Here is a 27,781-nt window from a genome sequence, read left to right as displayed (position 1 = left end):
TTCATCTCCTCCACTCTTTTCTCACTCAGCACAACTACTTCATCTGATTCCCTTGGCATCTCTTGAAGCCGCTTAAATTGCTCAAAACCATCAACATCAACCGTTCCAAGACTTCTAGTCTAGTTTGTAAATCTCTCACAATGATGGACTACTTTTCAAAACTTTCAAAATCCATTGCAAGCTCGTGCACAACCCTATCATAATCTTGTTGCACGGTCTTAAAGCTTACTCTTTGACCTTCAAACAATGTTTCAAAATGATAAACCCCACTATGGCTGCTACAATTTGCTCCACCGTGGTTGCTCTCTGCATCCTTCCTAGCCTAGAGAGTTGCCTCATTGTCTTCTCGACCCTGACTGCTCTCTGCCCCATCCTTCTTGGCCTTGAAGCTCTCTCACAGCTCCTAGATCACCGCTTTGGTTTTTGCATTATCCCTTTTCAGTTCCTCCATCATCTGGTCTTTTCAATGTTCAATGTATTCTGCACGTTGCAGAGCCGTTTGTAAAGATACTCCTTTTCGGCTCTATGATCTTCAAGCTCCTTTCGCATCATTGCTAGCTCCTTGTCCATGATGTCCTCGTCACTTCTAACTTCTTCAAGCCTAATTTGGAGCTCCTTGATGCACTTCTTTGCTTCTTCTCTTTTATTCCTTTCCATGTCAACCATTTTTGCAGTGGCCTCAACTTGCTCTTGTGCCTGAAAGGCCCTTGCTTATGCCTCCTCTACCTTGGCTTCTACATCCTCTCTGAGAATTTTCTCAAGTTGCGCTGCCTTTGCTGCATCGGTGGCTTCCTCTTGTAGAAAAGTCACCTTCTAAGGCATCTCCTTATCATATATCTCAAAAATCTTTTTGAAGGTAGATGTCATCAGATGCATTGCAACTCCAATTGACTAAGATGACAATTGGGATTTGCCATCCATGCAATTCTTTAGGTTGGTTATCATGCTCTTGGAAATCACCCTTGAGAAAGAGACATCATGTCCTTTCAGTTGCTCTACTACTGCTTGAACCTGCCAGAACTTCACGGTTCCTCTTGCATCAGGAAAGAAGTGCATTGTCTTCTTCAACACATCTTGGAGGTCTATTGGCAAGCTAGAAAGCTTGCCTCCACCATCTTTACTAATCTGAGCATTGGGGTATACATCTAGAATATCATGTTTCTTCCACTGCTTCTCAAAGAAGTGTGCTTGAAAATTGCCTCTAGAAATGCCTAGTGCATTTTCAATCACACTTTCAATGATGGTAATCTTCTGACCTTGACAGACTATTTGTCCCTCCTTCATGTCCACCTATTATACCAACTTGGTGAAGTTGTTGAGAGCATCCAAATTGGTCTTTTGAAGAGCAAGTGAGGAGCTCCCAGATGTCATGATTTCAATATTAGGGGAGGAGAGGCTCTCGTACTATGCTACAAAGGGGGAGGAAAGATTGTGTGAGGAGCTCCCAGATTGCATAGGGGGGGAGGAAAGATCATGTGAGGATCTTTCAAACTGTGTAAAAATGTTTTGGAGATCAGTGTGTCCAAGGGAATCCATGACGAGAGGGGATAGAAGTTGTAGGAAGAGTGCAAGGGAGAGAGAAACAGTCGAGAGGGATAGAAGATGAAACAATGAAGGAAATGGAATAGTAGAGGCTTAAGTTTGCAGCCTGAGTGCAAGGGAAAAAGAAGTGGTCGAGAGGGATAAAAGAAAAAACAGTGAAGGGAATGGAATAGCAGAGGCTTAAGTTTGTAGCTCGACTACAAGGAACTATCAAGGTGAGAGCCACCACGGTGGTTGGACCAAATTTTAATTAATTCAAGGCAGTAGTACTACCTTGCATGGTAATGAGTGACTAGATGTGGTGGCCTCTAAGATTACCGGCCACATCTATGGTGGCAACTAAAATTCCAACAGGCTAACAGTTAATTACCAGCCACTGCAATGGCCCGAAATTACCGTTATGGAAAAAATTGACCAAGGTAAAAGGCATAAATATGTGTGTGTGCTTATATGTGTGGCAATAGTATAATAAAATATGGTGTGCATAGGGCCCAAGGTTAAGGTGGCAAGGCATGACCGTGTTCCACCCTTCCACATAAGAGGACCCATAAGGTGTGTTGTACATAATCCATGGTAGTAATATTATAAAATGTTAAGGTGGCATCGTTCCTTCATGTGCCCAAGGACCATGGGAGAAGTAATATAAAATAGGTGGAGATGGATATTATATTGGATTATTCCCTCCATGTAGGATAGGCCCATGTGGGGGGGGTGTAGATAGTCTAAGAATGCAAGTTAAATAATGGGGAAAGTAGGATGAGGTGGCAAGACTCCTTGTGCCAACCCTCCACTTGTCCTCCCAGGTGTTTGAACGTATTATAAAATTAGGAAGAGACCTAGGGAGTATATTGGACTTGGGATATGGGGTTTGATTTATGTGGGAAAACGAGGCAAAGGGTTGTTGCACACAATTGAGAGTGCGTACCCACCTAGCCCACATGGGAGATTCCTCCAGACACACCATGCATGTGGGAGGATGCATTTATTGGGAGAGACCCCCTCTCTTGGCTATAAAAGGAGGGGGCTATTCCTTGATGGGACACGCTCATTCTTGTAAAGCCACCTAGCTAGTACTTTGATTTCCCCCCCCATCCTTCCTTTCAAATAAAGCATGACCCTTTTCCCTTGATGTCTCCATCTCTACATTCCACTTCCCATCATGTACATGCTCCTCTTTCCCCTCTCCCTTACTCCTTGTGCCATAGTCTCCCTCTTCATTTCCACCCCTCCTAATCCCTTTTCCCCACCCATGTCAACGCTTCTTCCCTCACATTCCCTTTTCCTCTATGGCCCTCGAGTGTCGCCATGTCTAGCATCTAGCCTTACACCTTGATTTCTTTTCTAGTTATTAATAGAATTGGTGTGGCTTCTGGGATTCGAAGTCTCCACTGCTAGTGGCATAAAATCCGTCGAAACCTGTTACTCCTATGACTTTGTGTGGTTCTCTGTTTCTTTGCCTCCAGTCTGTTTGTCTTCTACTCGTGGTTCATGTTAGATATGCTCAATGCCCCACCCTCCTGGTAACCACCAGTGGTCCAAGGTGCTCAAGTTGTAAGGCCCCCATATGCGGAGAAGCCATGTGTGAGCCTGGGACACTGGATGGATTTTGACTTGCATGTTAGATGAGATCTATCAAAGAGACTGTGTGATGGTAGAAAGGTGATTGTGTGGTAGCCCCTTATTCTTGCTAGGGCCTAGGGGCCAGCAGCCCCCCTAGTGGGGGTTCGGGGGCGGGAGCCACCGAGGCGATGGTATAGGGAATATTCCATGGACGACTAGTCGGTGGAATAGCTCCACTGACTAGGTCAACTGGTCGACTCCACCAACTACGTTGATCCAACTACCACCCTCATAGCTATAAAGAGGCGACCTCCCTAGTCCATTATATCAGATCAGTTCTAATTAGATCAGATCTTCCAGCTAGTAGCTCTTCACCTAGTATCTATCTAGATCACCATCTAAGCTCCACTGTGGGAGCACATGGGTGGATGGAGCCATCATCTGTACTACATCAGTATTGAAGGAAAAGTTTGTTCCTCTCTAGTTTTCTGTGTACTCTCTATTCTTTGTTCAATTCTTGTTTCGTTGTGCCATGTAATTTAACAGTTCCTGTGCATCTTCTGGGTACTTGTGCATCCGCATCCATGCATCTTCTAGGTTCTTGCGCATCTTTTGGTCGTGGGTGCATTTGCGCATCTTCTGGGTTCCTGTGCATCTTTTGGTCGCGGGCGCATTCACGCTTTACACCATGCATCTTTTGGTCTAGGTGCATTCGTGTTGTGCGTCTTCTTGTCATAGTTGGCACATCTATAAAACCCTAGCTCACGATGTCTATGTGTTTTAAAAAAAATTTGTAACACACCTCGCATTCCTCTATACTCGCGCATCTACAAAACCCCAGCTCGTGGTCTCTGTGTGTTTCAAAAAAATTATGTAATACACCTCACGTTCCTTTATACTCTCCTTGTTCTTCTCTTTCTCTTCTCTTCTCCTCTCCTCTCCTTTCATTAAGGAGTGGGAATTGAACCCAAGACCTCCCCATTCACAAAAGGAAGACTTACCAATGGGCTAGCAAATAGGAAGTGATCAAAATGTCATGATATTGCTTATATGTTGAAATCTCATGAATTGTAACTCTCTAACCACAAGGAGTTTCCTCTTGCTGTAAAAAGCAAAAGTACACTTCATGTGCTCCATTCATATCTCATGCTAGATTGCAAATTCTGAAATTTTTCAAGTACACACGCCACACGAGGAGGGAGGATATTTATGTCAATTCTTGACAGGTTCAAGGATTTGGCGCTTAGTCCTCCACTCATTACGGCTTCCAATTGGCGAGCTTTCTTGATCTTCATGTCGATCTTCAACAACTGATTGTACATTGCATTGCTTGACGAGATGATGGGTGGGATGATACACCATGGATGGTTCAACGTGAAGAACTAGTGATACACTGGGAGGTCTTTGATTCCAATTCTACTCATTGTGCGGTGCTCGAGCTACTTGTTGCATCAGAGGTAATTAAAAGGGTGACATTCTTCCAAGGGTGGGATGATCTAAAAGCTTGGGGTGAGATTTGGTGCATCTGCTTATAAATTCCTGTGGATAAGATCATCTTGAATTATTTCTTCTCGACCTCACTACAAAGGTTTCCAGGGCTCGGCTATGGTTGGTAATGTTTCAACCAAGGAGTCCCTTTGTACTAATCAACCCTTTGTGCCACATTTTGAGCTTCATTTTGTAATCTTTTTGGTTAAAAGATAAACTATCAACAAAGGATAGTAAGTTTGTTTGGTTCTGAATGTCTTGCTCAAGTATTGAATTCTCCCCACCCTCTCCTTCTACCTGTCTTGGACTACTGAGAAACCTGAAATGTCCGGATTTTAGTTTTGGTGTAATCCTTCAATTTGAGGGCATACAAACCTTCGACTAAGGCTGCTGGTGTGGGTGTGAAGCTCACTTCACTGGGGGGTGAGGTGTATTGTTATAGCAAGTCTACACCTGCAAGTACTTGCAACCAAGCTGAGTACTCAACACTTATTTTTGGGCTACAAAAAGTGTAAGAACATCATATCAAGCAACTTGAGGTGCGAGGAGATTCTCAACTCGTGTGTGAACAATTTAGTGGAAGGTGGAAGGTGCGGAGCAAAGGCTTGGTTCCATGACATCAACAAGCACTGGAACTTTGCAAACAATTTGAAGAGGTAAAAATTCAACATATCCCTTGAGCTCAAAATTTAGTTGGCTGATTTCTTGGCACGTGAAGCTTGTACTTCAATCACACATGAAACGAGTGGAAGCACCGCCCCAACAAAGCCACAAGCCACGAATGAGGATGATCATTTGTAAGGAATGCAAAGGTGGTGATCATCATGAAACTAAGTGTTGTGCATATTTGATGCGAGTTTACCGACTTTGGAACATCATCAGAAAGGTCCTTAAGGACATTGCTCAAAAGAAGGATGCCAAACCGCACACCCCTTGAAGAAATAGCATGGTGACTACAAGAACTGGAAGAATCTAAAGGTGATGTGCAAGCTCTCCAACTGTTGACATTTGTCATGGCATTCTTGTTTGCCTTGATGAATAACCTCATGCAATGCTGTGTCTCTAATCCTCGCCTGTAAAGATGGATGGAATATCATGCCTTGACCCAATAAGGGTTAGTCCCTTTAAGATTGTCTATGAGCTATTCTATGCTGAAGATTCTTCCTATATAACATTTCACAAAACACCAGTCACACCCTACCCTACCTATGTGTGCTTTGTGGATGTATCTTCACCTGATTTTTAGTTCAAGCTACCTCTTTCCATTGTTTGCCAATAGATAATCCTCATTTTGCCTCTCTTTTCCATTTTCCAAGCATGGCTGACATTCTTGTGTTCTATGGTTGGGTTGAAGAAAATTCAAATGAGTATCTTATGGCCTTCAAGCGCCGTTGTGTTTCTCTCAACTTTCTTACTGAAGATATATGGTTGTTGGTTCTCCCCACATTTCTAGAGGGTTTGGTGCAAGTGTGGTATGAGAAGCAGACTGAAGACATTCACCAAAGTCAGCCGAAGTTGACAACAGCTATGATCGAGTATTTTGGCAAAGAAGAGGAGCCAGAGAATGTATATCTACAGGTGGCAAACTTGAAGCAGTCGGAAGGTGAGATGGTGTGTCGATATGTGGATCGAGCGATTGTGCTCGTGGACTGTTTAATTGTCACGCAGGAGGACAATGTCAGATTTTGAGCTGGAATGACTCACATGTGCTGGGCTACCTTGTAGTAGGAGCAAGTGATGAATTCCACCTCAAGCTTAAATGAGAGAATCTTGAGACCATGGTGCAAGCACAAGAGATTGCTCAAAAGTTTGACAAAGTTCAATCTGACCCCGCTTCAAAGAAGACAGTTGTCCCTCCACAACCCCCTCAATTCTTGCAACAACAACTTGGGGGTTCCAACTCAAGGGCATACCCCCACCCCCCATTAGGGATGTATCCATCACCTCCACCTCATATTTTCCCAGCCTCGCCCACGAGCCCCCCTCTTCCTACTCCCTCAGCCCCTCCTGCTAAATAACTCAGAGTCAATGACCTAGACAAGGCCCTGAATGATCTTTAGCTTGAGATGGTGGGCATCAAAAATCAAGCCAATCAGCCTCCAAGAGAACATGCCAATGTTGTGTGCTATGAGTGCCACTAGAAGGGTCATTATCACAGCGAATGTCCCAATATACCAAGGGTGAATCTTCTAAGTGAATCAGGCACCGAGGATTCTGACGTAGAGGTCATTGCCTCGGGAAGAGAAGTCATACCACCTCAGACCCCTATACAAATCGTGGACTGGGCTACCCCAAAAAGAAGGTATCCTTCTCAGAGCCCTCAGATGCTGAGATGGCAAACCCACCTACAAAGAAGACTAAAAGATCTTGCAGGAGAAAATGGTTGCCCTTGGATTTCCCTATCGGCTCAGGGCAAGAAGACTATTCTAGAATTCAGGATCTTTGCTCATCAGTCTTTGAGCATCATGCTTCCTCAACTCATAGCATTAAGCCCTAAGGTGAGACGTGAGCTGCAGCAAGGGTTCTCAACAAGGAGGAGCAAGAAAAAGGGAAAGGTACGAGAGATTTCTTCTATCTCTGAAGAAGTTGATTGGCACCCGCATACTATAGATGTCATCATAGATAATTGCCATATCAAAAGTGTGTGTGTTGATGGGGGAGCTGCATGTAATATCATGGTGCCCCATATCATGAAGAAGTTGAATTTGAAATGACAAGGCATTCCTCCACTCGAATCAAGCTAGCAAATGGTCGATGACTCACCACCTTGGGAATCATTGAGGATTTGCCTATCCCTATCAATGGGTTGACCATCACCGTCAATTTCTATGTAGTGGACATTGAGGATACAGGCAGGAGTTACCCAGCCATACTCGGGAGACCGTGGTGGAGAAAGAGTGATGCAGTCAGCTATTGGAAGAAGACACATGTCTTTTGGTGTTTCAAAGGAGAAGATCCCGGTGCAGTTATGCAGTTAGGAGCCACTGAACCAGAAGAAGAAGAGGAGCAAGACAGTGATACTCTCTCATCCTTGGTGTCTGAACCAATGGAAGATTCAGATGGGGGGGAGGAGTTCTCAGAGGAAGAAGTTGACATGATGGGGGTGTCTCCAACCCTGCCACCCATGGAAAAGGTAACAGTTTGAATCTATGCTTTCCCCAAATCTCACTCCGAGTGAGAAAGACGAGTTCCTAGAAATGTTCAAAGCTTTCCCTAACCTCTTTGCAACTAGCTACCACCACCTTTGCCATGTGACTGCCATAGAACACAAGATAGAGCTGAAGCCTGATGCTAAGCCATTGGCTCAAAAGTATCGGAGATTAGGGCCCCTACAGATCGATGCTTTACGCTCAAAGTTGCAGAAGCTTGTAGAAGTTGGGTTTATTGTTCCAGTCCACAATACTGGATGGGTTTCACTAGTGGTAGTCACTCCAAAGAAAAACAACAAGTGGCGGGTTTGCATCGATTATAAGAAGCTCAATGCAGCCACCAAGAGGGACCATCATCCTCTACCCTTTCAAGACCTCATTCTTGAGAAGGTAAGTGGTCATGAGATGTATACTTTCTGTGATGGTTACTCTGGGTTTTATCAAATTAGAATTGCCAAGGAGGATGTGATTAAAACCACATTTGCCACACCCTGGTTGACGTTTGCATTCAAAGTAATGCCATTTGGCCTCACCAATGCTCCTGCTACCTTTCAAAGATTTATGCAAATGGTGTTTGCTCCTTATTTGGGGGATTTCTTGGAGGTGTTTTTAGATGATTTCTGTATATTCTCGGCACGAAAGGAGCACGTCATGAAGGTTAGGTTGGCCTTCCAAAGGGTTAATGATGCAAATGGCAGCCTCAACCCTGATAAATACACCATCGGAGCCACTCAAGGGAGGTTACTGGGACATATTATTTCATCCGAGGGCATCAAGCCTGACCCCAAGAAGGTAGAAGCTATCCTCAAGCTCTCCCCGCCAATAACCAAATGTTAGGTATGCTCATTTGTCAATCTAGCAAGATACTATCACCGCTTCATTGATCAATATGCTACTTTGATGCGACCCATGAGTCCTATGCTATTAAAAGATGGGGTTGATTTATCTTGGGATGAGGATTGTGATCATGGGTTTGAACAAATCAAGAGTGCTCTAGCTTCAAAACCCATTCTACGCAATCCTGATTGGTCAAAGACTTTCTATATCAATCTCGGGTTTGGTGAGCACACTCTGGCAGGTATTCTTCTCCAGCAAGGGGAGGATCAGTTCATGTATCCCGTTCGATTTGCTTCTCAACAAGTGCTCGAAACTGAATGATGCTACTTTGAGGCTAACAAGTATGCCTTGTCTTTGGTATTTTGCATTGAGAAATTCAAGCATTATGTGGCTGGAAAGTCCTTCATTATAATCTCTAGCAATGGTCTTGCAAAGTAGGCTCTTTAATAACCAAATCCCATGGGTCGGTTGGCCAAATGGTTGGCAGTTTTACAAGAATATGATTTTTCTTTTACAATTGTAAAAGGGGGTTATTCAAACTTGAAGAATGCTTTGATTGATTTAGAGGAGTGCCTTGATGTAACCCTTGTAGCAGCCATAGAAGTTGGGGATCCATGGTATGGTGGTATCTAAAAATTTTTGACCGCCTTCTCCTTTCCTCCAGAAAGTACTAACTATGAGAGAAAGAAGATTCGTGGATATAGTAGGCACTACACTCTCTTTGATGGGGTGTTGTACCGTCAAGGCATGGATGGGGTACTAAGACTAGCCATTGATGCAGATGAAGTACCTAAGGTATTGAAGCATTATCATGATGGATTTTGTGGAGGCCACTATGACGATGACTATACAACTAAGAAGATTTTACATGCTAGGTACTATTGGCTGACCTTGTTCAAGGATGTCAGTATGTATTGCAAAACTTGTGAACCATGCCAATTCTTTGGTAGGAAGGATTTGCGTCCTAGGCAACATCATCCAATGATGTCCATCCATCGTTTCAGAAGTGGGGGATAGATCTTGTCGGGCCCCTGCCCATGACTGCCTGCAAAAAGAAGTATCTTTTGGTAGCCACTCAATATGTCACTAAGTGGGCTGAAGCTATCACCCTCCCCACTGCAAATGGTAAGGCAGTTTCAAATGTCATATTTGAACGTATTTGCACAAGATTTGGGACACCCATTGAAATTGTATCTAACCATGGGATTCCATCCTTAAATGAAGTAGTAGAGTTGCTCATGGATCGCATGGGTATTGATCATCGCACTTCTATCATCTATTATCCAGCATCCATGGGACAAACGGAGTGGACCAATGGCCTCCTTTGTAAATCCATGGGAAAAATGGCCACAGGGAACAGGAGCCAGTGGGATCAGAAGGTCACTGAAGCCATGTGGGCTTACAACATCACCCATAAAACGTCTACAGGTCACACTCCTTTTGAGTTGGTGTATGGTACTGAGGTAGTTTTACCACTAGAGATAGAGATTGTGGCCTTGAGATTGGCACAAGAATAGAGGATGATAGAAGATGAACATGTAGAGGCCAAGTTGGTACAACTTGAGAAGTTAGATGAAACCCGACACCTTGCACTACATCAAACAAAGATCCAAAAGAACCAACAAAAGGCCCACTTGGATGCTAAGATTTGCAAGGGATAGGAAAGACACTTTGCTGAGGGGGATGTTGTGCTATGCTTTGATAATAGATTGGACCACCAAATGGATAAAAAGTTCCTTCCACTATGGACCATTCCATACAGAGTCATCAAGGAACATAGCAATGGGTCTGTACAAGTACAGGTTCTACAGGAGCCATATGGCAAGAAGGTGATCAACAAGCGTTATCTCAAGCCCTTCTTTGTTCGTGATGGTCCCATACATGGAAATGATGTGCATTCCCTGCTTGGGGGGGGAACTATTATATATAAATTTGACCAAGTTAAAAGGCATACATATGTGTGTGTGCTTGTATGTGTGGAAATAATATAATAAAATATGGTGTGCATGGTGCCCACGGTTGAGGTGGCAGGGCATGACCATGTGCCACCCTTCCACATAAGAGGACCCATAAGGTGTGTTGTACATAATCCATGTAGTGGTGTGCTCACCTTCCAGTTACCACCAACGAGTGTCTGCTTCATGATTACCATCCCATCTAGGGTGGTGCCTACGATTCCACTATGGTGGCCTGTAATTAATATGGATGGAACCTTGGACCTCCGGGCTTCCAGCCACGGTGGCTCAAACTTTATAATATATAAGATCCATGGCATTTAACCATTTACTATGTTGCTATCATCTATCCCCTACTCTGCCACTTTGCTCCACACACCCTCTTCTAGTTCTCCTCTGCCCAAGCTCTACTTTGGTCCACAATCCCTCCTCCAACTCTAATCACTTAACTCTCCTGCACATCTGCTCCCACTACTCACTTCACCATGCCTACTACCACCCCTCAATGCAACATGATCCCAATGTTATATGCCTTCTCATATAAGGTCATTGTGTTGCACTCACCTGGAGTAGAAATGTTGGCTCTAGAAGACACCCTTCGTTCCACCAGGTGATTTTCTCAGTATCTGCACGTCACCACCTTAGATGATATGGTCACTTCTTGCCTCTTTATGGCTGTGTTGTATGAGTTCCCTCTAGACATCGATGAAGGCCTCAGTTTTGTCACACAGTACTCTTGTATTGTTATGGGGTCCGTAATCTAAGTTCTGGCTCTCCGTCCTCTCCTCCATTGGCTCCCTAAAAAATTTTAATGCAACAAACTAGGCTGGCAGCAATATTGAGTTATACAAATTTTATCTTGCTCAATGAGGCTCATAACCACTCAACAATGGCTGGATGTAATCTTTTGTCCTCTAAGGCTCTCACTGACCTTTTATCTCATTGGCTGTAATGTTTTGGTCTCTAAGACTCTCAACAATTGTTGAGTTTTTATTACATTTATGTAATCTCTTTTGCTTAATTCAAGGATCTCATTATACACTATTATTAACTTTTATATTTAAGTGGTTATGAGTGATAGGGAGTAGAGAGAGAGAGAGAGCAATTTTGGGCTAAAGATAGAGAGAGGGCATAACTAAAGATTTATATTAATGTTTATTTTAACATTTATTTTTATTTTTTTAGTCTATATATTTATATTTATATATGTGTGTATGTGTGTGTGTGTGTGTGTATGTGTGTGTGTGTGTGTGTGTGTACACACACACACACATATACACACACACACACACATACACACACATATATATATATACAATTTCATCCCTAATGAGAGGTTCTTGAAACTTGAAATTTTAATTCTTTAAATTAAAGTATTTCTAAGATCCCACCTTGAGACCCAACGGAGTGGGTCTCTAGCCCGTCGTAGACGGGTCAAGTTACTCGTACTATATATTAAGGAGAGAGGGAGGCAAGTCCTTGCCACGTGTCATGTAGAGGATAATACCACTTGGTGTGAAAAGAGATGGTGGAGAGCACTCGAGAGTGGGAAAGGCTTGAAGGTATTGAATGCTTGCACACTACATTTTGAATCCTTGCTCTTTGCCCACGAAGACTCTCTCTGCCCCTTTGGCTCATTCATCTCTCTCTCTCTCTCACTCACTCTCACATTCATTTGCTCAGCAAATCTCGCAAGCTCACACCCCTCCAAGACTCTCTCTCTCTCTCTCTCTCTCTCTCTATATATATATATATATATTTATTTATTTATTTATATTTATATTTATATCTCACATGCAAGCTCTCCAATCTCCGCAAGCACACAATCTCACAAGATCTGGGCCTTGCCCATAGAAGACAGTTTTTCTATTGGGGGAGGCCTCATCATTGTTGGTGCTACTTCAGGTGGCTTCTTGAATTTGCGACATGGTAGAAGATCCTCCTTTCGGTCTACGATGAGGCGTCAAGGTTAATGTTTAACAGGGTTTTAGCAACTAAACTTTCACGAAGTATGCTATTTTTCGGAGAAATCTGTAGATTTTCATACTTAGCATTTGATTGTTTGACTGTTTCCCGTGCCATAGTCAGGTTGCGGCTCATGGATTGGAGGGTTCATTGAAGGGGAGGAGGAATCTTCGAACTGGTCAACCAAACATTAGGCTCCATAGTGACTCTTTCAGGTTTGGACTTTCCTCCTGTCAGCACAACAAGACTTCCAGCTTGAGCCAGGCGAGTTCGAACTCATGGACGGGAGGCAGAAATCTAAAGAAGAAATAGGGAACCGCTTCCCGATTTAAGCTCCGTGCAGATCTCAGGCTAGGCTAGGTTACGTGTTGTTTATATGCTTGAGAAAAAGTGCACATTGAGCTTTGTGATCATTAGGTTCTTCAAGGTAGGACATGAAGAAGAGAAACTGTCGATTGAAGTAGAGATCTGCACTAACGTATGATAGCCTGGCTGCAAACCAAATTGTTCGAAGGTACTGCACTTACTTATGATAGCCCAGTAATTTCCTCCCATTTTTCCATATTCTTGAGAAACAGTCTACATTGAGCTTCATTGTCGTCAAGTTGAAGGAAAGACATTAGGAACACAGGCAAGGGAAGGAGAGCGAAGCATAAAGCCATGCTAAGTTGCATGCGACAGCTTAATCCATTTCTCGGTACTATTTATCTACAGCTTTTCATAGACGTTAAGGAGGGTGACCGCCAAGGAGAAGCTGTGGCAAACCATCCAAGAAAAAGCTGTCACGGGCAAGGATTATGCTAGGGGTACACTGCCGCAAGTAATGTTGTGTGTTATCGTGCACTTGGAGGTTGATTAACGCGAGTCCCGGTTCTTGAGTCTTAAGGTGAATGGTTTTTGGGTTTCCACGACTTTGGCAGGCTGGCGATGCTGTTAAAGGAGACATAAATGAAAGTGGCGATGCACTCAAAGGAGACGTAACTGAAACCGGCCCTCCTTGCATCTCTCCAAGGCCCCCAACTATGATACAAGCCATTGTAGAGGCAAGATCTCGAGTAGTCACGAGCAAGCAGTAGAGACTACTGAGTGGAGCTACAGCTATGCTGGAAAGATCTCGAGCAAGACTCTTGACTGAGTTGGTAGCAAATGAGTTTGGAGAGGCCCACACAACAAAAACTCAGGTAAGCTTGCAAGAAGCAACCTCCAACACACACGTGTAGATCAACGACTGACCAGAGGAGGCACGCTCGGACGGTCGAGCATTGAAGCTCCAAAGCAAGGAGCTATAATGATCCATGAGAGAGGAAATGCTCAGAGTGGAAATCAACCAGAAGGAAGGCCCTCAAACATCCACAACTGGAATTTTCTCAAAGAGAAGCTACCATGGAACGTAGGAAAGTCGAGCACAGAGGAGTGAGCTATGACTGAGTTGTTAAGGAAGGTAAAGAGAGACCCAACTGTGAGACCCTCCGCCTCTTCCCAGAACACATCCTTGACCTTCCATGTCAAGCTGTTGTTGCTGCTTTCCACCTTGGACTGAGGGTAAAAGACTGATAGTCATCCATCTCGACAAGCTCCTTCTTAGCATCCCACCCCTTCCAAGGCTCTCATGACTTCCATACATGGTCATCATTTGCTAACAAATCCAAACATAGGTGACAAATAGCCCAAGAAAAATCTACCCTAAGATCCAATATGCTGACTTTGAAGAGAGCGAATGTCATTGCTTATCTCCAAGGCACTCATCCTAGGAATGATGCAATCTTTTGGGTGCATGCCTACCATGCAATCAAGGAGGTAAAAGGCCGATCAAGAACATATGAAAGTGACTTTAGATGTGCTAGGGAATTCATAGTGCCTTGGAGCGTCCAATTGACCACGAGCTTTAGAATTATGGCTTACAACAAGGTCATGTTGAGCAAGTGCACCTAGCCATAAGTTTGGGCAGAGAGTTTTCCTAAGGAGGCTCTCCAAGCTTAAAAGGGGGGGGAGGGGGGGGGGCAAAGATTCTCTGATATGAGTGAAGATGTCCATGGAAGGGAAGGATGCCTTGACCTCGATTTTGAGCTTCTTTCTTAGCCCTATGCTTCCATGACACATAAAATGTTTGTCTCTTTGCAATGTCTTGCTAACGATTAAGTGTCTCTTCAATTCTCCCTCTCCCATTTCTTCTTGCCGCTTCCTTCATCCTTCGAACATTCGCTAAGAATAGATCCTTTGATACAGCTTGTAGTGTTTCTCTCTACCCAACCTTTGAAATCAAGGCCAAAAGAGCTTTGTTGAACATGAGGATGTAACCCAATCGCAAAGAATCTTTCTCAATCAAAGAGACAAATTGGCAAGCACCGTGATTACCTAGCCCTCAAGTAAAGAAAATGGTGATGGCGATGAGCCATAGAATACCAATCGATAAAGGGCAAGGTTTTTGTGATGACAAATGCTCCAAGAACCATCAAGGCAACAACTTTGAGAGGCAAAGTTTGAGTGATGATTCCCATAATGGTGTGGCTTAAAATATGGCAACAAGCTATTAGCCATTTTTGGAGATTCTAGAATTAGGGGATGGAATGAACTAGATAACTTTTGTCACAATTCACATAGCAAGAGGTTGCAGGGGCTTGCACTTTCTGCTTAGAGACTGGCACTACGGTTGCATTAGCATCAAGCTTGAAAGCTAATCCACAACAACTTGCAAGTGTGCTCTAACAAAGGGAACTGCTTCTACAGCCATCCTATGGACCCAGAATTATGGCTAGAACCACATAGAGCATGCCAATAGAGCCATTTGGTACATTGCTAGCCGGTTTCTTTTACGGTTGTCATAAAGTGGCTGCTAATTGGGTTGCCACAAAGAGACTGGTAATTGAAAAGTGTTGATTGGTGAAATAAGTTTTCTTCGTGAAATAGATCTCTCTATTGCAAGAGAGCATGCATCTCCTTCACATGATGATGTATGAGTGGATCCCTCACTTTTCATTGGCCTTTCCACCCTAGCATGTCTTTCTTCCTTACCCTTGATCACTCCCATTTTACTTCCTCAATCATAACTTCTCTTTCACTTATCTTCTAAAGTTCTTATCCCTCTTTCAACCATCCTCAATTTCACCCTTCATTTATTCCTAGATTCCCTCTTTCCTCTCACCTTAGGCAATCCATTCCATTGCCCAATTATCCCTCCCATAGTTTGAGTTGGTAACTAGATTGGTACAAGTTTGGAAGACAATTTTAGTACATGCTATTGGGTTGGACTACCTTCACTCTTTGGTGATGCAGATCCATTTGGTTGTCCAATCGGGACTTAAGGGATGGAAATCTACCTCTTAAGGATAGTCTAAGAAGCTACCTCTTAAGGGAGCTTCTTAGGGATGGAAATATACACCTTAAGGACAGTCTAAGGACAGTCCAATTGGGACTTAAGGGATGGAAATCTACCTCTTAAGGATAGTTTAAGATTAGCCAAGAGGCTAAATAATAGAGTTGTTCAGACATGGAAGCATATATGGGATCAAAGGACAAGTGAGTGGTTGATAATGGAAGCTCTTGCTATTTCCTACCATTTATCTTCTGGTGAGCAGAGGGAGTTTGAACAAAATTAGAGACGAATGGCCACACCAGCTATATATTTAGGGATACACATGATTGCAAAGGATTTTGCATTCAGCAATGGCAAACTTCTTCATTAAGTGTTCACTTTTAGGTTTGAAGGATTATTCAATTCCTTGGATTGTACTTATTGTTCAAAAACCTTGAATTCTTCATGCTCCTCAAGTTAGTTTATATGTATGGGAAGGTAGAATGAAATAAGTTTGGAATTCTACTCCTTCCTTTAGACTCAATGTTCATCTATGGAAGTTAGTTTTGGGTGAATTTCCTATTAGAAAATGGATGTTTAATGGAATCCAACTGTTTCACCTTTATGTCCTCTCTGTAAAGTTAAGATTGATTTTTAAAAAACATCTTGAAAAATCATGGTGAGAAATTAGAGATCATTAAAAAAGATCTTATGCATAAGATTTTGTGATGAGAAATCTTTCCTTGCTAGAAAGTATTGTTTGGGTCTAATATCATTGAGTGCACAGTTTTACTCCCACCCCACTCGAGACATCAATGTGACCTTTTTTTCTTTTCTTTTCTTTTCTTTTCTTACTTGAAGAGCCATCCTTGATCTGCAAAAAATAGATTTTATGCCAAGAATCATTTGAAAGAAGAAAATCGATGCAAGTGAACCACACTACATGAGGACCAAGCCTATCAAAAACTAGGCTATTTCTAATTTTCCATACATGTCAATTACTACCATTCAAATGATTTATTGGGGAGCCTACTACTCTGTGTGCATTGCCTTCTCTGAGGGGAACCTGAGCACTCTCAAACTATAATTTAATCTTCGCCTAAATTGGTCGAACTTTTTGACATCTCAAGAAAACATGAAAGGGAGGTTCAATACCAAAATGACAAAGCAGGCAACTGGAGATATCTCCATCCATTGGGACAATCTATCATGATTGACTAGGTTGCATAGTAGGAGAATTTAGAGAGCAAAGTTGAGTTTTATAACTTTGTAGCCTAGATTGCACAGCTCTACTGAAGGTGCATGAGAGGCCCACTTCGAAAAAGAGATCTTATGCATAAGATTTTGTGATGAGAAATCTTTCCTTGATAGAAAGTATTATTTGGGTCTAATATCATTGAGTGCACAGTTTTACTCCCACCCCACTCGAGACATCAATGTGACCTTTTTTTCTTTTCTTTTCTTACTTGAAGAGCCATCCTTGATCTGCAAAAAATAGATTTTATACCAAGAATCATTTGAAAGAAGAAAATCGATGCAAGTGAACCACACTACATGAGGTCCAAGCCTATCAAAAACTAGGCTATTTCTAATTTTCCATACATGTCAATTGCTACCATTCAAATGATTTGTTGGGGAGCCTACTACTCTGTGTGCATTGCCTTCTCTGAGGGGAACCTGAGCACTCTCAAACTATAATTTAATCTTCGCCTAAATTGGTCGAACTTTTTAACATCTCAAGAAAACATGAAAGGGAGGTTCAATACCAAAATGACAAAGCAGGCAACTGGAGATATCTCCATCCATTGGGACAATCTATCATGATTGACTAGGTTGCATAGTAGGAGAATTTAGAGAGTAAAGTTGAGTTTTATAACTTTGTAGCCTAGATTGCATAGCTCTATTGAAGGTGCATGAGAGGCCCACTTCCTTATCATTTAAAAATCATTTGTGGCTAAGGTTCTATGCAAGTGCAAAGCCTTTCCATCCTCATTAATAGCTTCCAGTAAATGTGAGGTTTGGCATGAATGCTTTAACTTGGAAAACGTTTCTTGGAGAAAGGGCTCCTTTCTAGGAATCAATCATAGCATTGAACTAAAATTTGATTAGCATTTCCAAGTTCCAAAGCTGAGTCCATAGTTTTTTAAATTTGTTTTAACCATTATTTTGATTTTATATATTAGAGGTAAAGATGAAAAATAAGTAGTATATGCATCCCCAAAATATTATTAGGTGGCAAAACACCAAAATCTACTAGATAACCATCACTAAACACACAAAAATATTTACACTACGTTGAGGCTCTTATCAGCCACTTGGAAATCTAGCTCCTTCCAAAATCGGAGAGCTATCCTCCTTAGCTTGAGAAAAGCAAACCTCATCCCTAGGGCCCCTTAATAAAACTAGATTATTCCACAATGCTTCAACATACCTAGCACAACTTATGAAGTGGGTCATGTAGACCTCTTCCACCCCATTTGGAGTAAAGGTGAGACCATTGTTGTGGACCCTTGGCATTCGTGCAGCTCCAAATTTTATTTTTATTGGGGGACATCATTGTCGAAAGGAGCAAAGGATAATTAGATACTCTAAGAGAGAGAAGGGTCCCCTTAGAGGAGATGACCCCTACCAAATAAAATTTGATAAAAACTAATTTCCAAATAGCAACTAGCCAATTAGCCACCTCAAATTTAGAAATTAACCAACTAGCCATCTCAAATGTCCAAGAATTCATCGTTGTAGAACTAACATACATCTATATTTTCATGTTTGCTTGGTTTTGGGGGCCTTTGCGTCTACAAAGATTCATATAATTGCATGGGCTCTTGAGTGTATGGATGAAGCTATACATCTAAAGTCTTTTTGTATACCTCCAAACACCCCTCTCACAAGTAATCTCCAAAGGGCATGCCTCCTAAGATTCCTCTCCAATTGGGCAACATCACATTATCATCAAACAGTTGAATGCTTCGAAAGGAGTGTCCATAGAGGGGCAATGGGTAGCATGATAGAGGGACAATGTGACAACACATTCCACTTTTGTGTCTCTCAGTCACCATTTAAGCACCTCTAACTTTGAGAGTGTAGTACCGCTTACACACATTGTTATTATTGTTTGTTGCTCCACTACAAGATCTTATTCCATTATGGTATTAGGGAATCAATTGGTTTATCGAGCTGATCTTCGCTCTTCTTTGTGGCATTTGTTGTGGTGTGTGTAATAGATATTTTAGTGAAGCCTTCATGTGTGTGTGTGTGTGTGTGTGTGTGTGTGTGAATTGATCACGTGTGTAGATAACGGATCTTAGTCAAAGATTTTAGTCCTATATGTTAAATTGTGATGAGTTCGTGAAATAAAGTATTGAATCTAAGTATAAAATGGTTATGAAGAGTCCATTATGGCTTTGTGTGATATGAGTCAATGATCTACGTGCATAGAAAGGATTGTTTTATGGAGTTTGCACATTTAGTTGGTGTTCAACTTAGAAGGGGAAACTTTTGGATCTCCATCCCAAGAAGGGAAAACAAAAAAAGTGCCCATTTATTAAGGGCATCCTTTTGCCAAACCTTTCTAGCAAACGTACTACCCTATTGCAAAGCTAAATATGGGAGTGGGAGAGAGAGAGAGAGAGAGAGAGAGAGAGAGAGAGGCAACAAGGCAATAGGGTGGGTTTATCTTTTATCATACATATGTTTGGCTAATGTGAACTATCAATCAAGTATATTGAGCATTGTGAGGATCAAACGACTCTACATGTAACAAAAGTGTGCATGGGCAAGTGACAAGGTACTACCACGAAATGACACATGCGGCCTTTATGAATTGATCCTATTGCTTGCCACCTTCAAACCTCTACCCCTCCCCCAAACACACATATATATACATGCATGCATGCATGCATACACATATGCATGCATATAAACATACCCATATGCACGCCCATGCGTGTGCACAAACATTCACACAGACAAATATTCATATATACATGTACATACATATGTAAATAGTGTGCATGTAGTAAATGACAAGGTGAGCATCAAATGGCATGCATTGATAGGTCACTTTGATGTTGATGATGGTATATAATGTTGAAGGATCAATTTGGATTACTTTTGGTAATAATTGTCTATTTTTCTCAATGCCATTATTTTTTAAAATAAAAGTGGTTATTAAATGTTGTGGATTCTCTATCTATTAAATAAGAGATATTCAATGGTTGCAATCAATTTTGTTTACCGAAGATAAGAGTGTTAGTGGCATACTCCGTCAGGCTAAAATATGGTTGTCTTTTCTTCGTCTTCAATAGTTGTAATACATTTAGTTTATCACAGTTGGATAGTGTTAGTCACTACTCTCTCTGCTAGAATGTGTGGGTGATTCTGTTAATGGCATATTTTATCTCCTAGAATGTATAGTTGTCTCTTCTTCTTCTTAAGGAGTTTGGCTTATGAACTTGATCTATGTTTCTAACTATTGTATTCCACTTTCGTGTCTCTTAGTAACCATTTGTAGCATCTCTGATGTTGAGAGTGTAATATCACTCACACATATTGTTATTGCTATTTGTTGCTCCAATACAAGATCCTTCTTCATAATTGTATTAGAGAATCAATTGGTGCATCAAGCTCTTGGCTCCTCTTTGTGGCATATACTATGGTTTGTGAAAATAGATATCTTAGAGAAGCCTGCATATGTGTGTGAATATGTGTGTGCACGTGCGCATGTGTGCGTGCATGCATGCATGTGTGTGTGTTGCTCTCTCTCTCTCTCTCTCTCTCACACACACACACACACACACTATTTGTATGTACGCATATGTGCATATGTATGTATGGATGGATGTATACACAGATAGAGACATGGTGCAAGACAGATGGAATTGACACACTCATGTGAATGGGTGTGCATATTTCACCCATGTGCATTCAAAGGTGCACATTCACATGCACACATGTATACGAGTACATATTTAACCATATTGAGTAGCACATAAGAAAAGAGATGCATACATGCATACACTTGCCCATACATAAACATACATGCACTCATTCACAAGGCCCACACATAACTTCTAAGTGCATGTACAAACACTATCATCATACACATTGAACACAACAATATTGTTCAACATCTTTATTAATACTTCAATACATGAGGTTATGTGAATTCACACACACTTGTTGAAAACAAAATTGTCCTTTCATACTTCAATACATGAGGTTATGTGAATTCACACACAATTGTTGAAAACAAAATTGTCCTTCTTCAATTTTAAAAGTTCACTTGCAATAAATGCATATGGTTGTTCAAATAAACATTCTTTAAGAATAAATATATTAGTATATATATAGCTATTTTTATAGCTCCAAATGAAAAATCAATTTAAGTTAAATTAATGCAATAATTGATTAGATTTGATGACTTCATTTAATTAATGTATATCACGTGGTCATAACAATGCTATGGCTTCATTGGGATTTGATCAAAACATTTAAAAAGCATACAAATGTTGAAAAATGTAAATATAGTTCATCATTTTCACAAGTGTGGGAGAGAGAGAGAGAGAGAGAGAGAGAGAGAGAGAGAGAGAGAGAGAGAGAGAGAGAGAGAGAGAGAGAGAGAGAGACATTCTGCTAGAAATATCACATTTCCCAACTAGACATCCTTAATCAATTTATTCTCCAAAATTAATGGTAACCTATCATACCAACTTTGCATCTCACAGAGCAGGTCTCTAACCCATCATGGACGGGTCATGTTACTCGTCAAGGCAAGCCTTAGATATAATATTGAGGGAAACTTACTCCCTCCAATCATGCTACTCCATCGCTTCGTCTATAGGGAGGGAATGTCCATTGACATGATATCTAAGGGGGAAATGTCCCTTCATATATCTATTCCCCCTTCCCCTATTCTTAAGATTGGGTCAATTCAAGCACATTAATGTGGCTATGAATTATATATTACCCAATGGTAGAGATACTCTCACTTCTTAATATTTTCCCCTTATTGAGAGGGTTGTAGGGGGACCAAGGAACTACCGGGAGCTGAGGGAGGGGGATCTACATGCTCCGCTTTGATGGTAGCAATTTAGAATAATTTAAAACAATTGGCTTATATTATCTCTATGAAACAAAGTGTGGTGATTGTGCCATTTGCCTCCACCACCTTTCATTACCCACATTTTGACCTTTCCATACCCTCTTATTCATTCCATTTGAGATGAAAAACAAGATAAGCCAAAGTAATTGGCTTAGTATATCCACATTAGGCATTGCAAATATTAATGGTTCTTTCTAACAAAACTTCATTTAAGAGTGTGTTTCTTTTTCCGTGCAAAAGAAACAACAGTGAGTGGTAAAGAATTAATTGAGGGCAATGTGGTTTCAAGTAGAGTCAAAACAAAGTGCTATTGGCAACGACAAAGAAATTGTGGGTGCTTGTAAGTTTGAATCTACAACACTAGAATTAAAAGCTCCACTCTTGCCAACGCACCCCACGGCTGCAATATTCCAAATGCCAACACAAAGCAACTTCATGGCGCCCCAAGCTTCGAAGAGCCCCAAATTAAGCTTACCTTTATGATAGCATACAGAAACTGTTACTCGAAAGAACGTAAAGATATGAAACATTTTATTGAACCAAGGTGACAAAAGAAGTTAGACATCAACTCTTTATGTCTAAGGGTGGCCTTAACTTTACCTTGAGGAGAGCTCCAAGAGGATGTGCAGGCAGTCCCATGAGATCTATGGATACGCAAGGCTGCCTTTAGCTTTGGAGAGACTGCGCTATCACCTTCTTCCATGAAGGCCTCGATGAAATCCTTCCCCACCAAGCATGAAGGTTCTTTCTCGAAGTAAACACTACTCCCTTGTCGGTGCTGTTGATGAGGTAGTGAGTATGTGGCATATGTGTTAAATCTGCGAGACTGAAGAAATCTCCTGCTAGGAAATCATGCTTGCCTAGGTGATCCTCATATATATCTAACACCTTTGCTAGTTTCTCCATACTGGCCTCCACAATCGCGTGATCCGTGGCCATTCCTCTCAACGGAGCAACCATTAGCTGGAAGACAATGGGTTGAATGGCCGGAGTATAGTTTTGTGACTCTACCTCTAACCACTGCTCGACCAAAGCCCTCTCCTGCAGAGTTCTGCCATATAAAGCGGGACCTTCATCTTTGTATTTTTCTGCTACGTATCTGATAATGGCCCTGGACTCTGCCAAAATATAAAATGGTCCTCTTTCAGCTGGGAAGCACGGCAAAAAGAAAAAATGAGAGATTTAACACCAGATTGCCAAATGGAAAGGAATTACCAAATAGCGTGACATTCTCGTCTTGCAGGACGGGAACAACTCCGAATGGCTGAAATTTTATTCCAAGTCGGCATCAGAGCGTCCAGAGAGTGAAGGGTAAACATAAGAAATCGGAGGTAGTGAAAATCTGTGCAAGTGCACTGTGCGCCCGCTTTATCGCGGTAGCAAAAGATTGATAAAAGTGACAAAAGATTGTCCCAAAAATGCTACAGCGGCACCAATATTGAGGGAAAGACATAGCGACAAAGGAGGCCTGTGTAAACTTCAAAAGCTTGCATTCCGAAACGTATGCACACCTGCAGAGCGAGATATTCGGGCTGCTTGTGCTCGCCGCGCAGGAGGTTGACAGAAACGAGCTCAGAATCTACTTTCTTCTCAGCTAGAGTCATAAGGACACGCAAGACGCAAGTAGAGCGGGCAGTGCCATGGACTTTGACAGAAGAAGCAGACATGGTGGAGGAGATTTCAAAGCACAGATGGTTAATAAGCAAGCAAAGGATCCCAGTTCTCAAGTTACGAAGCGCTCATACACTTCACAATACGATTGCAACTATCTTAGTGCCTAATTCAGGACGGAGTGTAATTTCTGAATTGGGCAGCAAGCTGACAGACAAGGCGAAGTTTCAAGTAGTGCACCGGCTCACAAGTCGTTCTAATGCCCTTGGGTACTTGTGTATGATCTTAAGGCCATGGCCGTGTCACAGTAGGTACTTGGAAGGCGTTCGATGCTCCTCTTGACACGCCATCATCCCATAAATGCTCCCTTTACGTGCATTTTCGCTGTTTAGAGATTGAAGGGCATCCACTTGAAATAGTAAATACGCCGGAGCCTGATTAACACACTCCGGTCAGTAGCTGGCGCAGTCAATGGAGCCAGATAGCTCTTATAATAACGCATTCCCACGGCTTGCATAAGATTCCGCCGTTAAATCGGGTGTAATAACGCTCAAAGAACGAAGACTATTTGTGAGCTATATAAAAAAGCCATCTGAGCCCTCTACGTCATTCGTAATTCGTTTATAGCTGAAATCAGAATGCGGTTCAAAGAATGCAGGCGTGACGTAGTACAACCAGGCACGTTGCACAGTTGCGCAATTACGCGGTGATCGAGACAAAAGTTCTACCTGAATAGAAATTTGATCGGTAGCATAGTACATACATATCTCGTCGGCGAACGAGAGTCCCGCTTTGGGACAAACGAGGAGAATGCTTTTGTAATAAGTTTGTGCAGAGGCGTGTTGGGCACGCTTCCAAGCAGGAGCCTCCACATGCTTCAAAGTTCAACCTTTAAATTATAGCCTTACCTCGTGCTTCCCAAGGACGCCTCAAATTTCCAAGCACGAGCCTCCACATGCTTCAAAGTTCAACCTTTAAATTATAGCCTTACCTCGTGCTTCCCAAGGACGCCTCAAACTTGAAGGGTAGCCTGGCGTATCTTATCACCTCCCACAGAGTGGCTCTGCCCGTTATGAAGCATCCGTTAGCAGTTCGGCTATCTTCTCTCTCAATTGTAAACAAGCAGTAGTTGACGTAGGGATCCAAGTGAAATGGCTAGTGGCCAGTTGGCCCGAGGAGAGCGCTAGACTCCGCCTCCTGAGTATTTTGAGCGAGATGTCTTTTGTCTGAGCCATATGTAAGAAATTGTATGTGCTGAATGTAAGATACTGTATTGTGGAATATATGAGAATACCTCTTTTTTTTTAAAAAATTTTTTGAAGGGTAGCCTAAAATTTCATTTTCAAGGGTAATTTAAGAGTTCTACCTAGACTATTTTGGAAGGGTGACACCATGGCACTCCTTTTGAAGGTTAGTTTCTCTATTTTCCCAAAACATGTAAGTTTTCGTGTTCTAAAAGTAAAATCCAAATACTCTCCTCCCTAAAATAAAGGCTAAGCAAAAGCTGAATCAATATATTAGTGGCAATTAGAGATGATCAAAATTACCTAGTTTAGTAAGCAATGAGCTCAAAGAATGATAAGCAGAGTGTGGGTCCCATTGTTTACCAAATATCGAGGCCTTATTGAGGCTCAATGCCACCTTGAAACCTTGGCAAAGAAGTTTAGGTAGAGACATAGTGTTTTGCTATGAGCTTTCGCTTTTTGATTTTTGACATTGGTACCAAATTTGGAGCCTAGGCAAGTGGCTTCATGCAAGGTTGCAATTGTGGACACCTGTGGGTCCTGTGATGCAGCTACAAATGTTTCTAGTGAACTTTGGTGGGTCCTAGGATGGAGTGCTTAAATTTGAAGATTGCAATAGCCTTTAAAGAGGGTTTTTTCCCCTTCTCGAATATAAACCCATAACCTATAAGTAAGTCTTCTTTTTCAACTTTATTTCGAATCCATGTGGCTCACCTTAATTGCACCCTAGTCCCCCACTTTTTTTTCTAGGTAAGACTACTTGTTTCACTTGACTGTTTTAGGGCGTGCTTGTAGTCAACAAGGGGGCCCTAGTCCCCTACTTTGTTGCTAGGCCCCTACTTTGTTGCTAGGCAAGACTACTTCTTTCACTTGAAGGTTTTGGGGGGTGCTTATAGTCAGCATGGGGTTACCATCCCTCAAAAATAGTAGTGGTACTCTATCATTAGAAAGAATTGAATGCTTTGCGATTATAATCGTAAAATACTACAAACCTAATAAGGTGGAAATTCCAATCATACATGAAGGATCCCATAAAAGATCCTACAAGGAGACCATTAAGGGACTTGTAATACAAGCCCATGGATTCAATTGGAGATGGAAGCTACATTGCATTGTTGGAAGGATCGTACATTCAATCCTGAAAAGCTTGGAACTGAGGAGCTTACAAGCTAGGGAGGTTGCAATACAGAATTGAGTGTGCAATATAGGAGCCCATTGGTGGATCCTTTTTTGATGGAGTTAAATGGGTTCTTTGAGAAATTGGTTTTCAAGAGAGCCCCTCCTTTAATGGAGAGGCTCAATTCACTCAAATTAGAGAAGTGCTTTGGGCTCATGGTCTTATCTCTTTCTCTTCAATTAAGGAATTTAAATATTGTGTGTGCAAATTGTTGGCTCACATGGAAGGCTTTAAGACAAGGAATCAAATAACTAATACACAAAATTTAAATTGAAAAGGCGGCCCTGTAAGAGGGTCCTTCTTTTGGAGATATGGCATGATAAGGTGAATAAATTTAAAATTGGCTTTTGGAGTCTAGAGTGTCACGTGATTCTCCCATTTTTAAATTCTCCCTATAAATGTAAAATTTAAAATTGGCCTTTGGAGTCTAGTTGTCACATGATTCTCCCATTTTTAAATTCTAATGCAATTCTCCTACTTTTGCCCTCGCCTCCCTTTTGGTGCATATTAGATGATATGCGCATGTTGTATGGATGAACATAGATGGATGTAGAATGTGGGTTGTGCCTAGATGAGGTGGAATCTTTAAGGACACCAAGTAAATGGACTTAAGGATCATCTTGTCTATGAGATGTAAGAGACAAATGTAATAACGTGTAATTGAAGTAATGTGGCTCTCTCCCTCGTAATGAAGTAGCATAGTTCATGAGCATTTCTCTTTCCTTTGTGTGCTCTGTGTGCATTCTATCTTCACTCCTCAATCACTATTTTGAAGTGTAATCAATTTTGAGGACTAAATTTTTGATCCAAACCTAAACCAAATCTCTTGTAGCCAAACCCTCCCATCTACCTACTAACTTCCTTCAATCTCCCACATTTTTCAATAAGCTTCCCTCTCCTTTAGTTTTGGGTGCCCTTTTACCTCCTCCTCTCTAGAACCCTAATTTCACACCTCTACTTTCTTTTGAGTGGGAACATTCTTTCTTTATCCCTCCTCACCTTTGGGTGGAATTTCATGTCATGATATCACCATTTTTTATCTTTGTTGCAAGTCTCTCTCCATATTCATTCTTTCAAAAAATTTGAAACTTTTTAACTTAGATGTGACCCACTTGCTTTTTGAGTGTATCTTCTTTTGCCATTTCCTCCCTCATCACGTCCCCATTTCAAAGTGTTTGAGTCAAAATTCATGAGACCTTTGAGGAATTTTCTCTAAGTTTGTTGCATAGATAGTTTGACTATAGAGAACAATGATTTAGCATGACACCAACTTGGAGGAGATACTTAAATGAGAGAAGATGAAAAGAGGATTGATCTTCAAGCTCAAACATATTAGCATGAAAATCTATCTTCCACTTCACCCATCTCTGTGAACCTTCACATATATTTGGTTGCTTTCATGCTCCATATCATCAATTTGGTATGAGCATTCATTTTTATTTGTTCAAACAAGTTTTGGTGCAATTTTCCTATCTACAAAGGTTGCTTCATGGAGAATGAGGTACTATAGTCTTTCCACTATCAGTAAAATGTAGTGAGAATAAAGAGCTTTAGCTCAGTGTTGGAGTGACTCCTCGCTGTTGATGCTTATTTTATAATCTAGTCAAGCAAAGATTTGGATGAATTTTAAGCATATGAACTCCCTAACTCTCTTTTATTTTCTATGAAAATTGATTTAAATTAGTTTTTGACACATTTTGTAGAAATAAATTTATTTGTAGGCAAGTCTTGTGCAAGTTTCAAGCAAAAGACTATAGCATGATGAGGAAAACAAGCTTCTCAAACATACTCAAGGTCAAGGTATGCATTTCTTTATTAAACCTCAAATCTTAGGCTCCACTTGCTTATAACTTGTAAG

The 27,781-nt window shown here is 41.5% G+C and overlaps 1 protein-coding gene across 1 annotated transcript; it reads right to left on the bottom strand.

Moving 5' to 3' along the window:
• Positions 1 to 22,400: 22,400 nt before the first annotated feature.
• Positions 22,401 to 23,833, bottom strand: LOC147882548 (glutathione S-transferase F10-like). The gene is made up of 3 exons (XM_087400637.1): positions 23,403 to 23,833; positions 23,107 to 23,155; positions 22,401 to 23,009 (listed from the first exon to the last, which is right to left on the bottom strand). The coding sequence occupies exons 1-3, from the start codon at positions 23,556 to 23,558 to the stop codon at positions 22,558 to 22,560; spliced, it is 657 nt and encodes a 218-aa protein (XP_087256763.1). The 5' UTR covers positions 23,559 to 23,833; the 3' UTR covers positions 22,401 to 22,557.
• Positions 23,834 to 27,781: the final 3,948 nt, after the last annotated feature.

Source organism: Dipteris shenzhenensis, chromosome 29 (assembly GCF_047967505.1).
Source record: "Dipteris shenzhenensis isolate YYH24624 ecotype China chromosome 29, Dip_SZ_1.0, whole genome shotgun sequence".
NCBI classification, from domain to species: Eukaryota; Viridiplantae; Streptophyta; class Polypodiopsida; order Gleicheniales; family Dipteridaceae; genus Dipteris; species Dipteris shenzhenensis.
Note: the sequence above shows the minus strand (reverse complement) of the source record. Positions and strands in the feature narration are given on the sequence as shown.

What these genes read in the sequence shown, in the direction of transcription:
- LOC147882548 (XM_087400637.1), bottom strand. Translation starts at nt 23,558, where the DNA reads ATGTCTGCTTCTTCTGTCAAAGTCCATGGCACTGCCCGCTCTACTTGC. An exon ending in CCGAATATCTCGCTCTGCAG is followed by an intron (nt 23,156 to 23,402) that starts GTGTGCATACGT and finishes ATAAAATTTCAG; the next exon opens with CCATTCGGAGTTGTTCCCGT. An exon ending in CGAGAATGTCACGCTATTTG is followed by an intron (nt 23,010 to 23,106) that starts GTAATTCCTTTC and finishes ATATTTTGGCAG; the next exon opens with AGTCCAGGGCCATTATCAGA.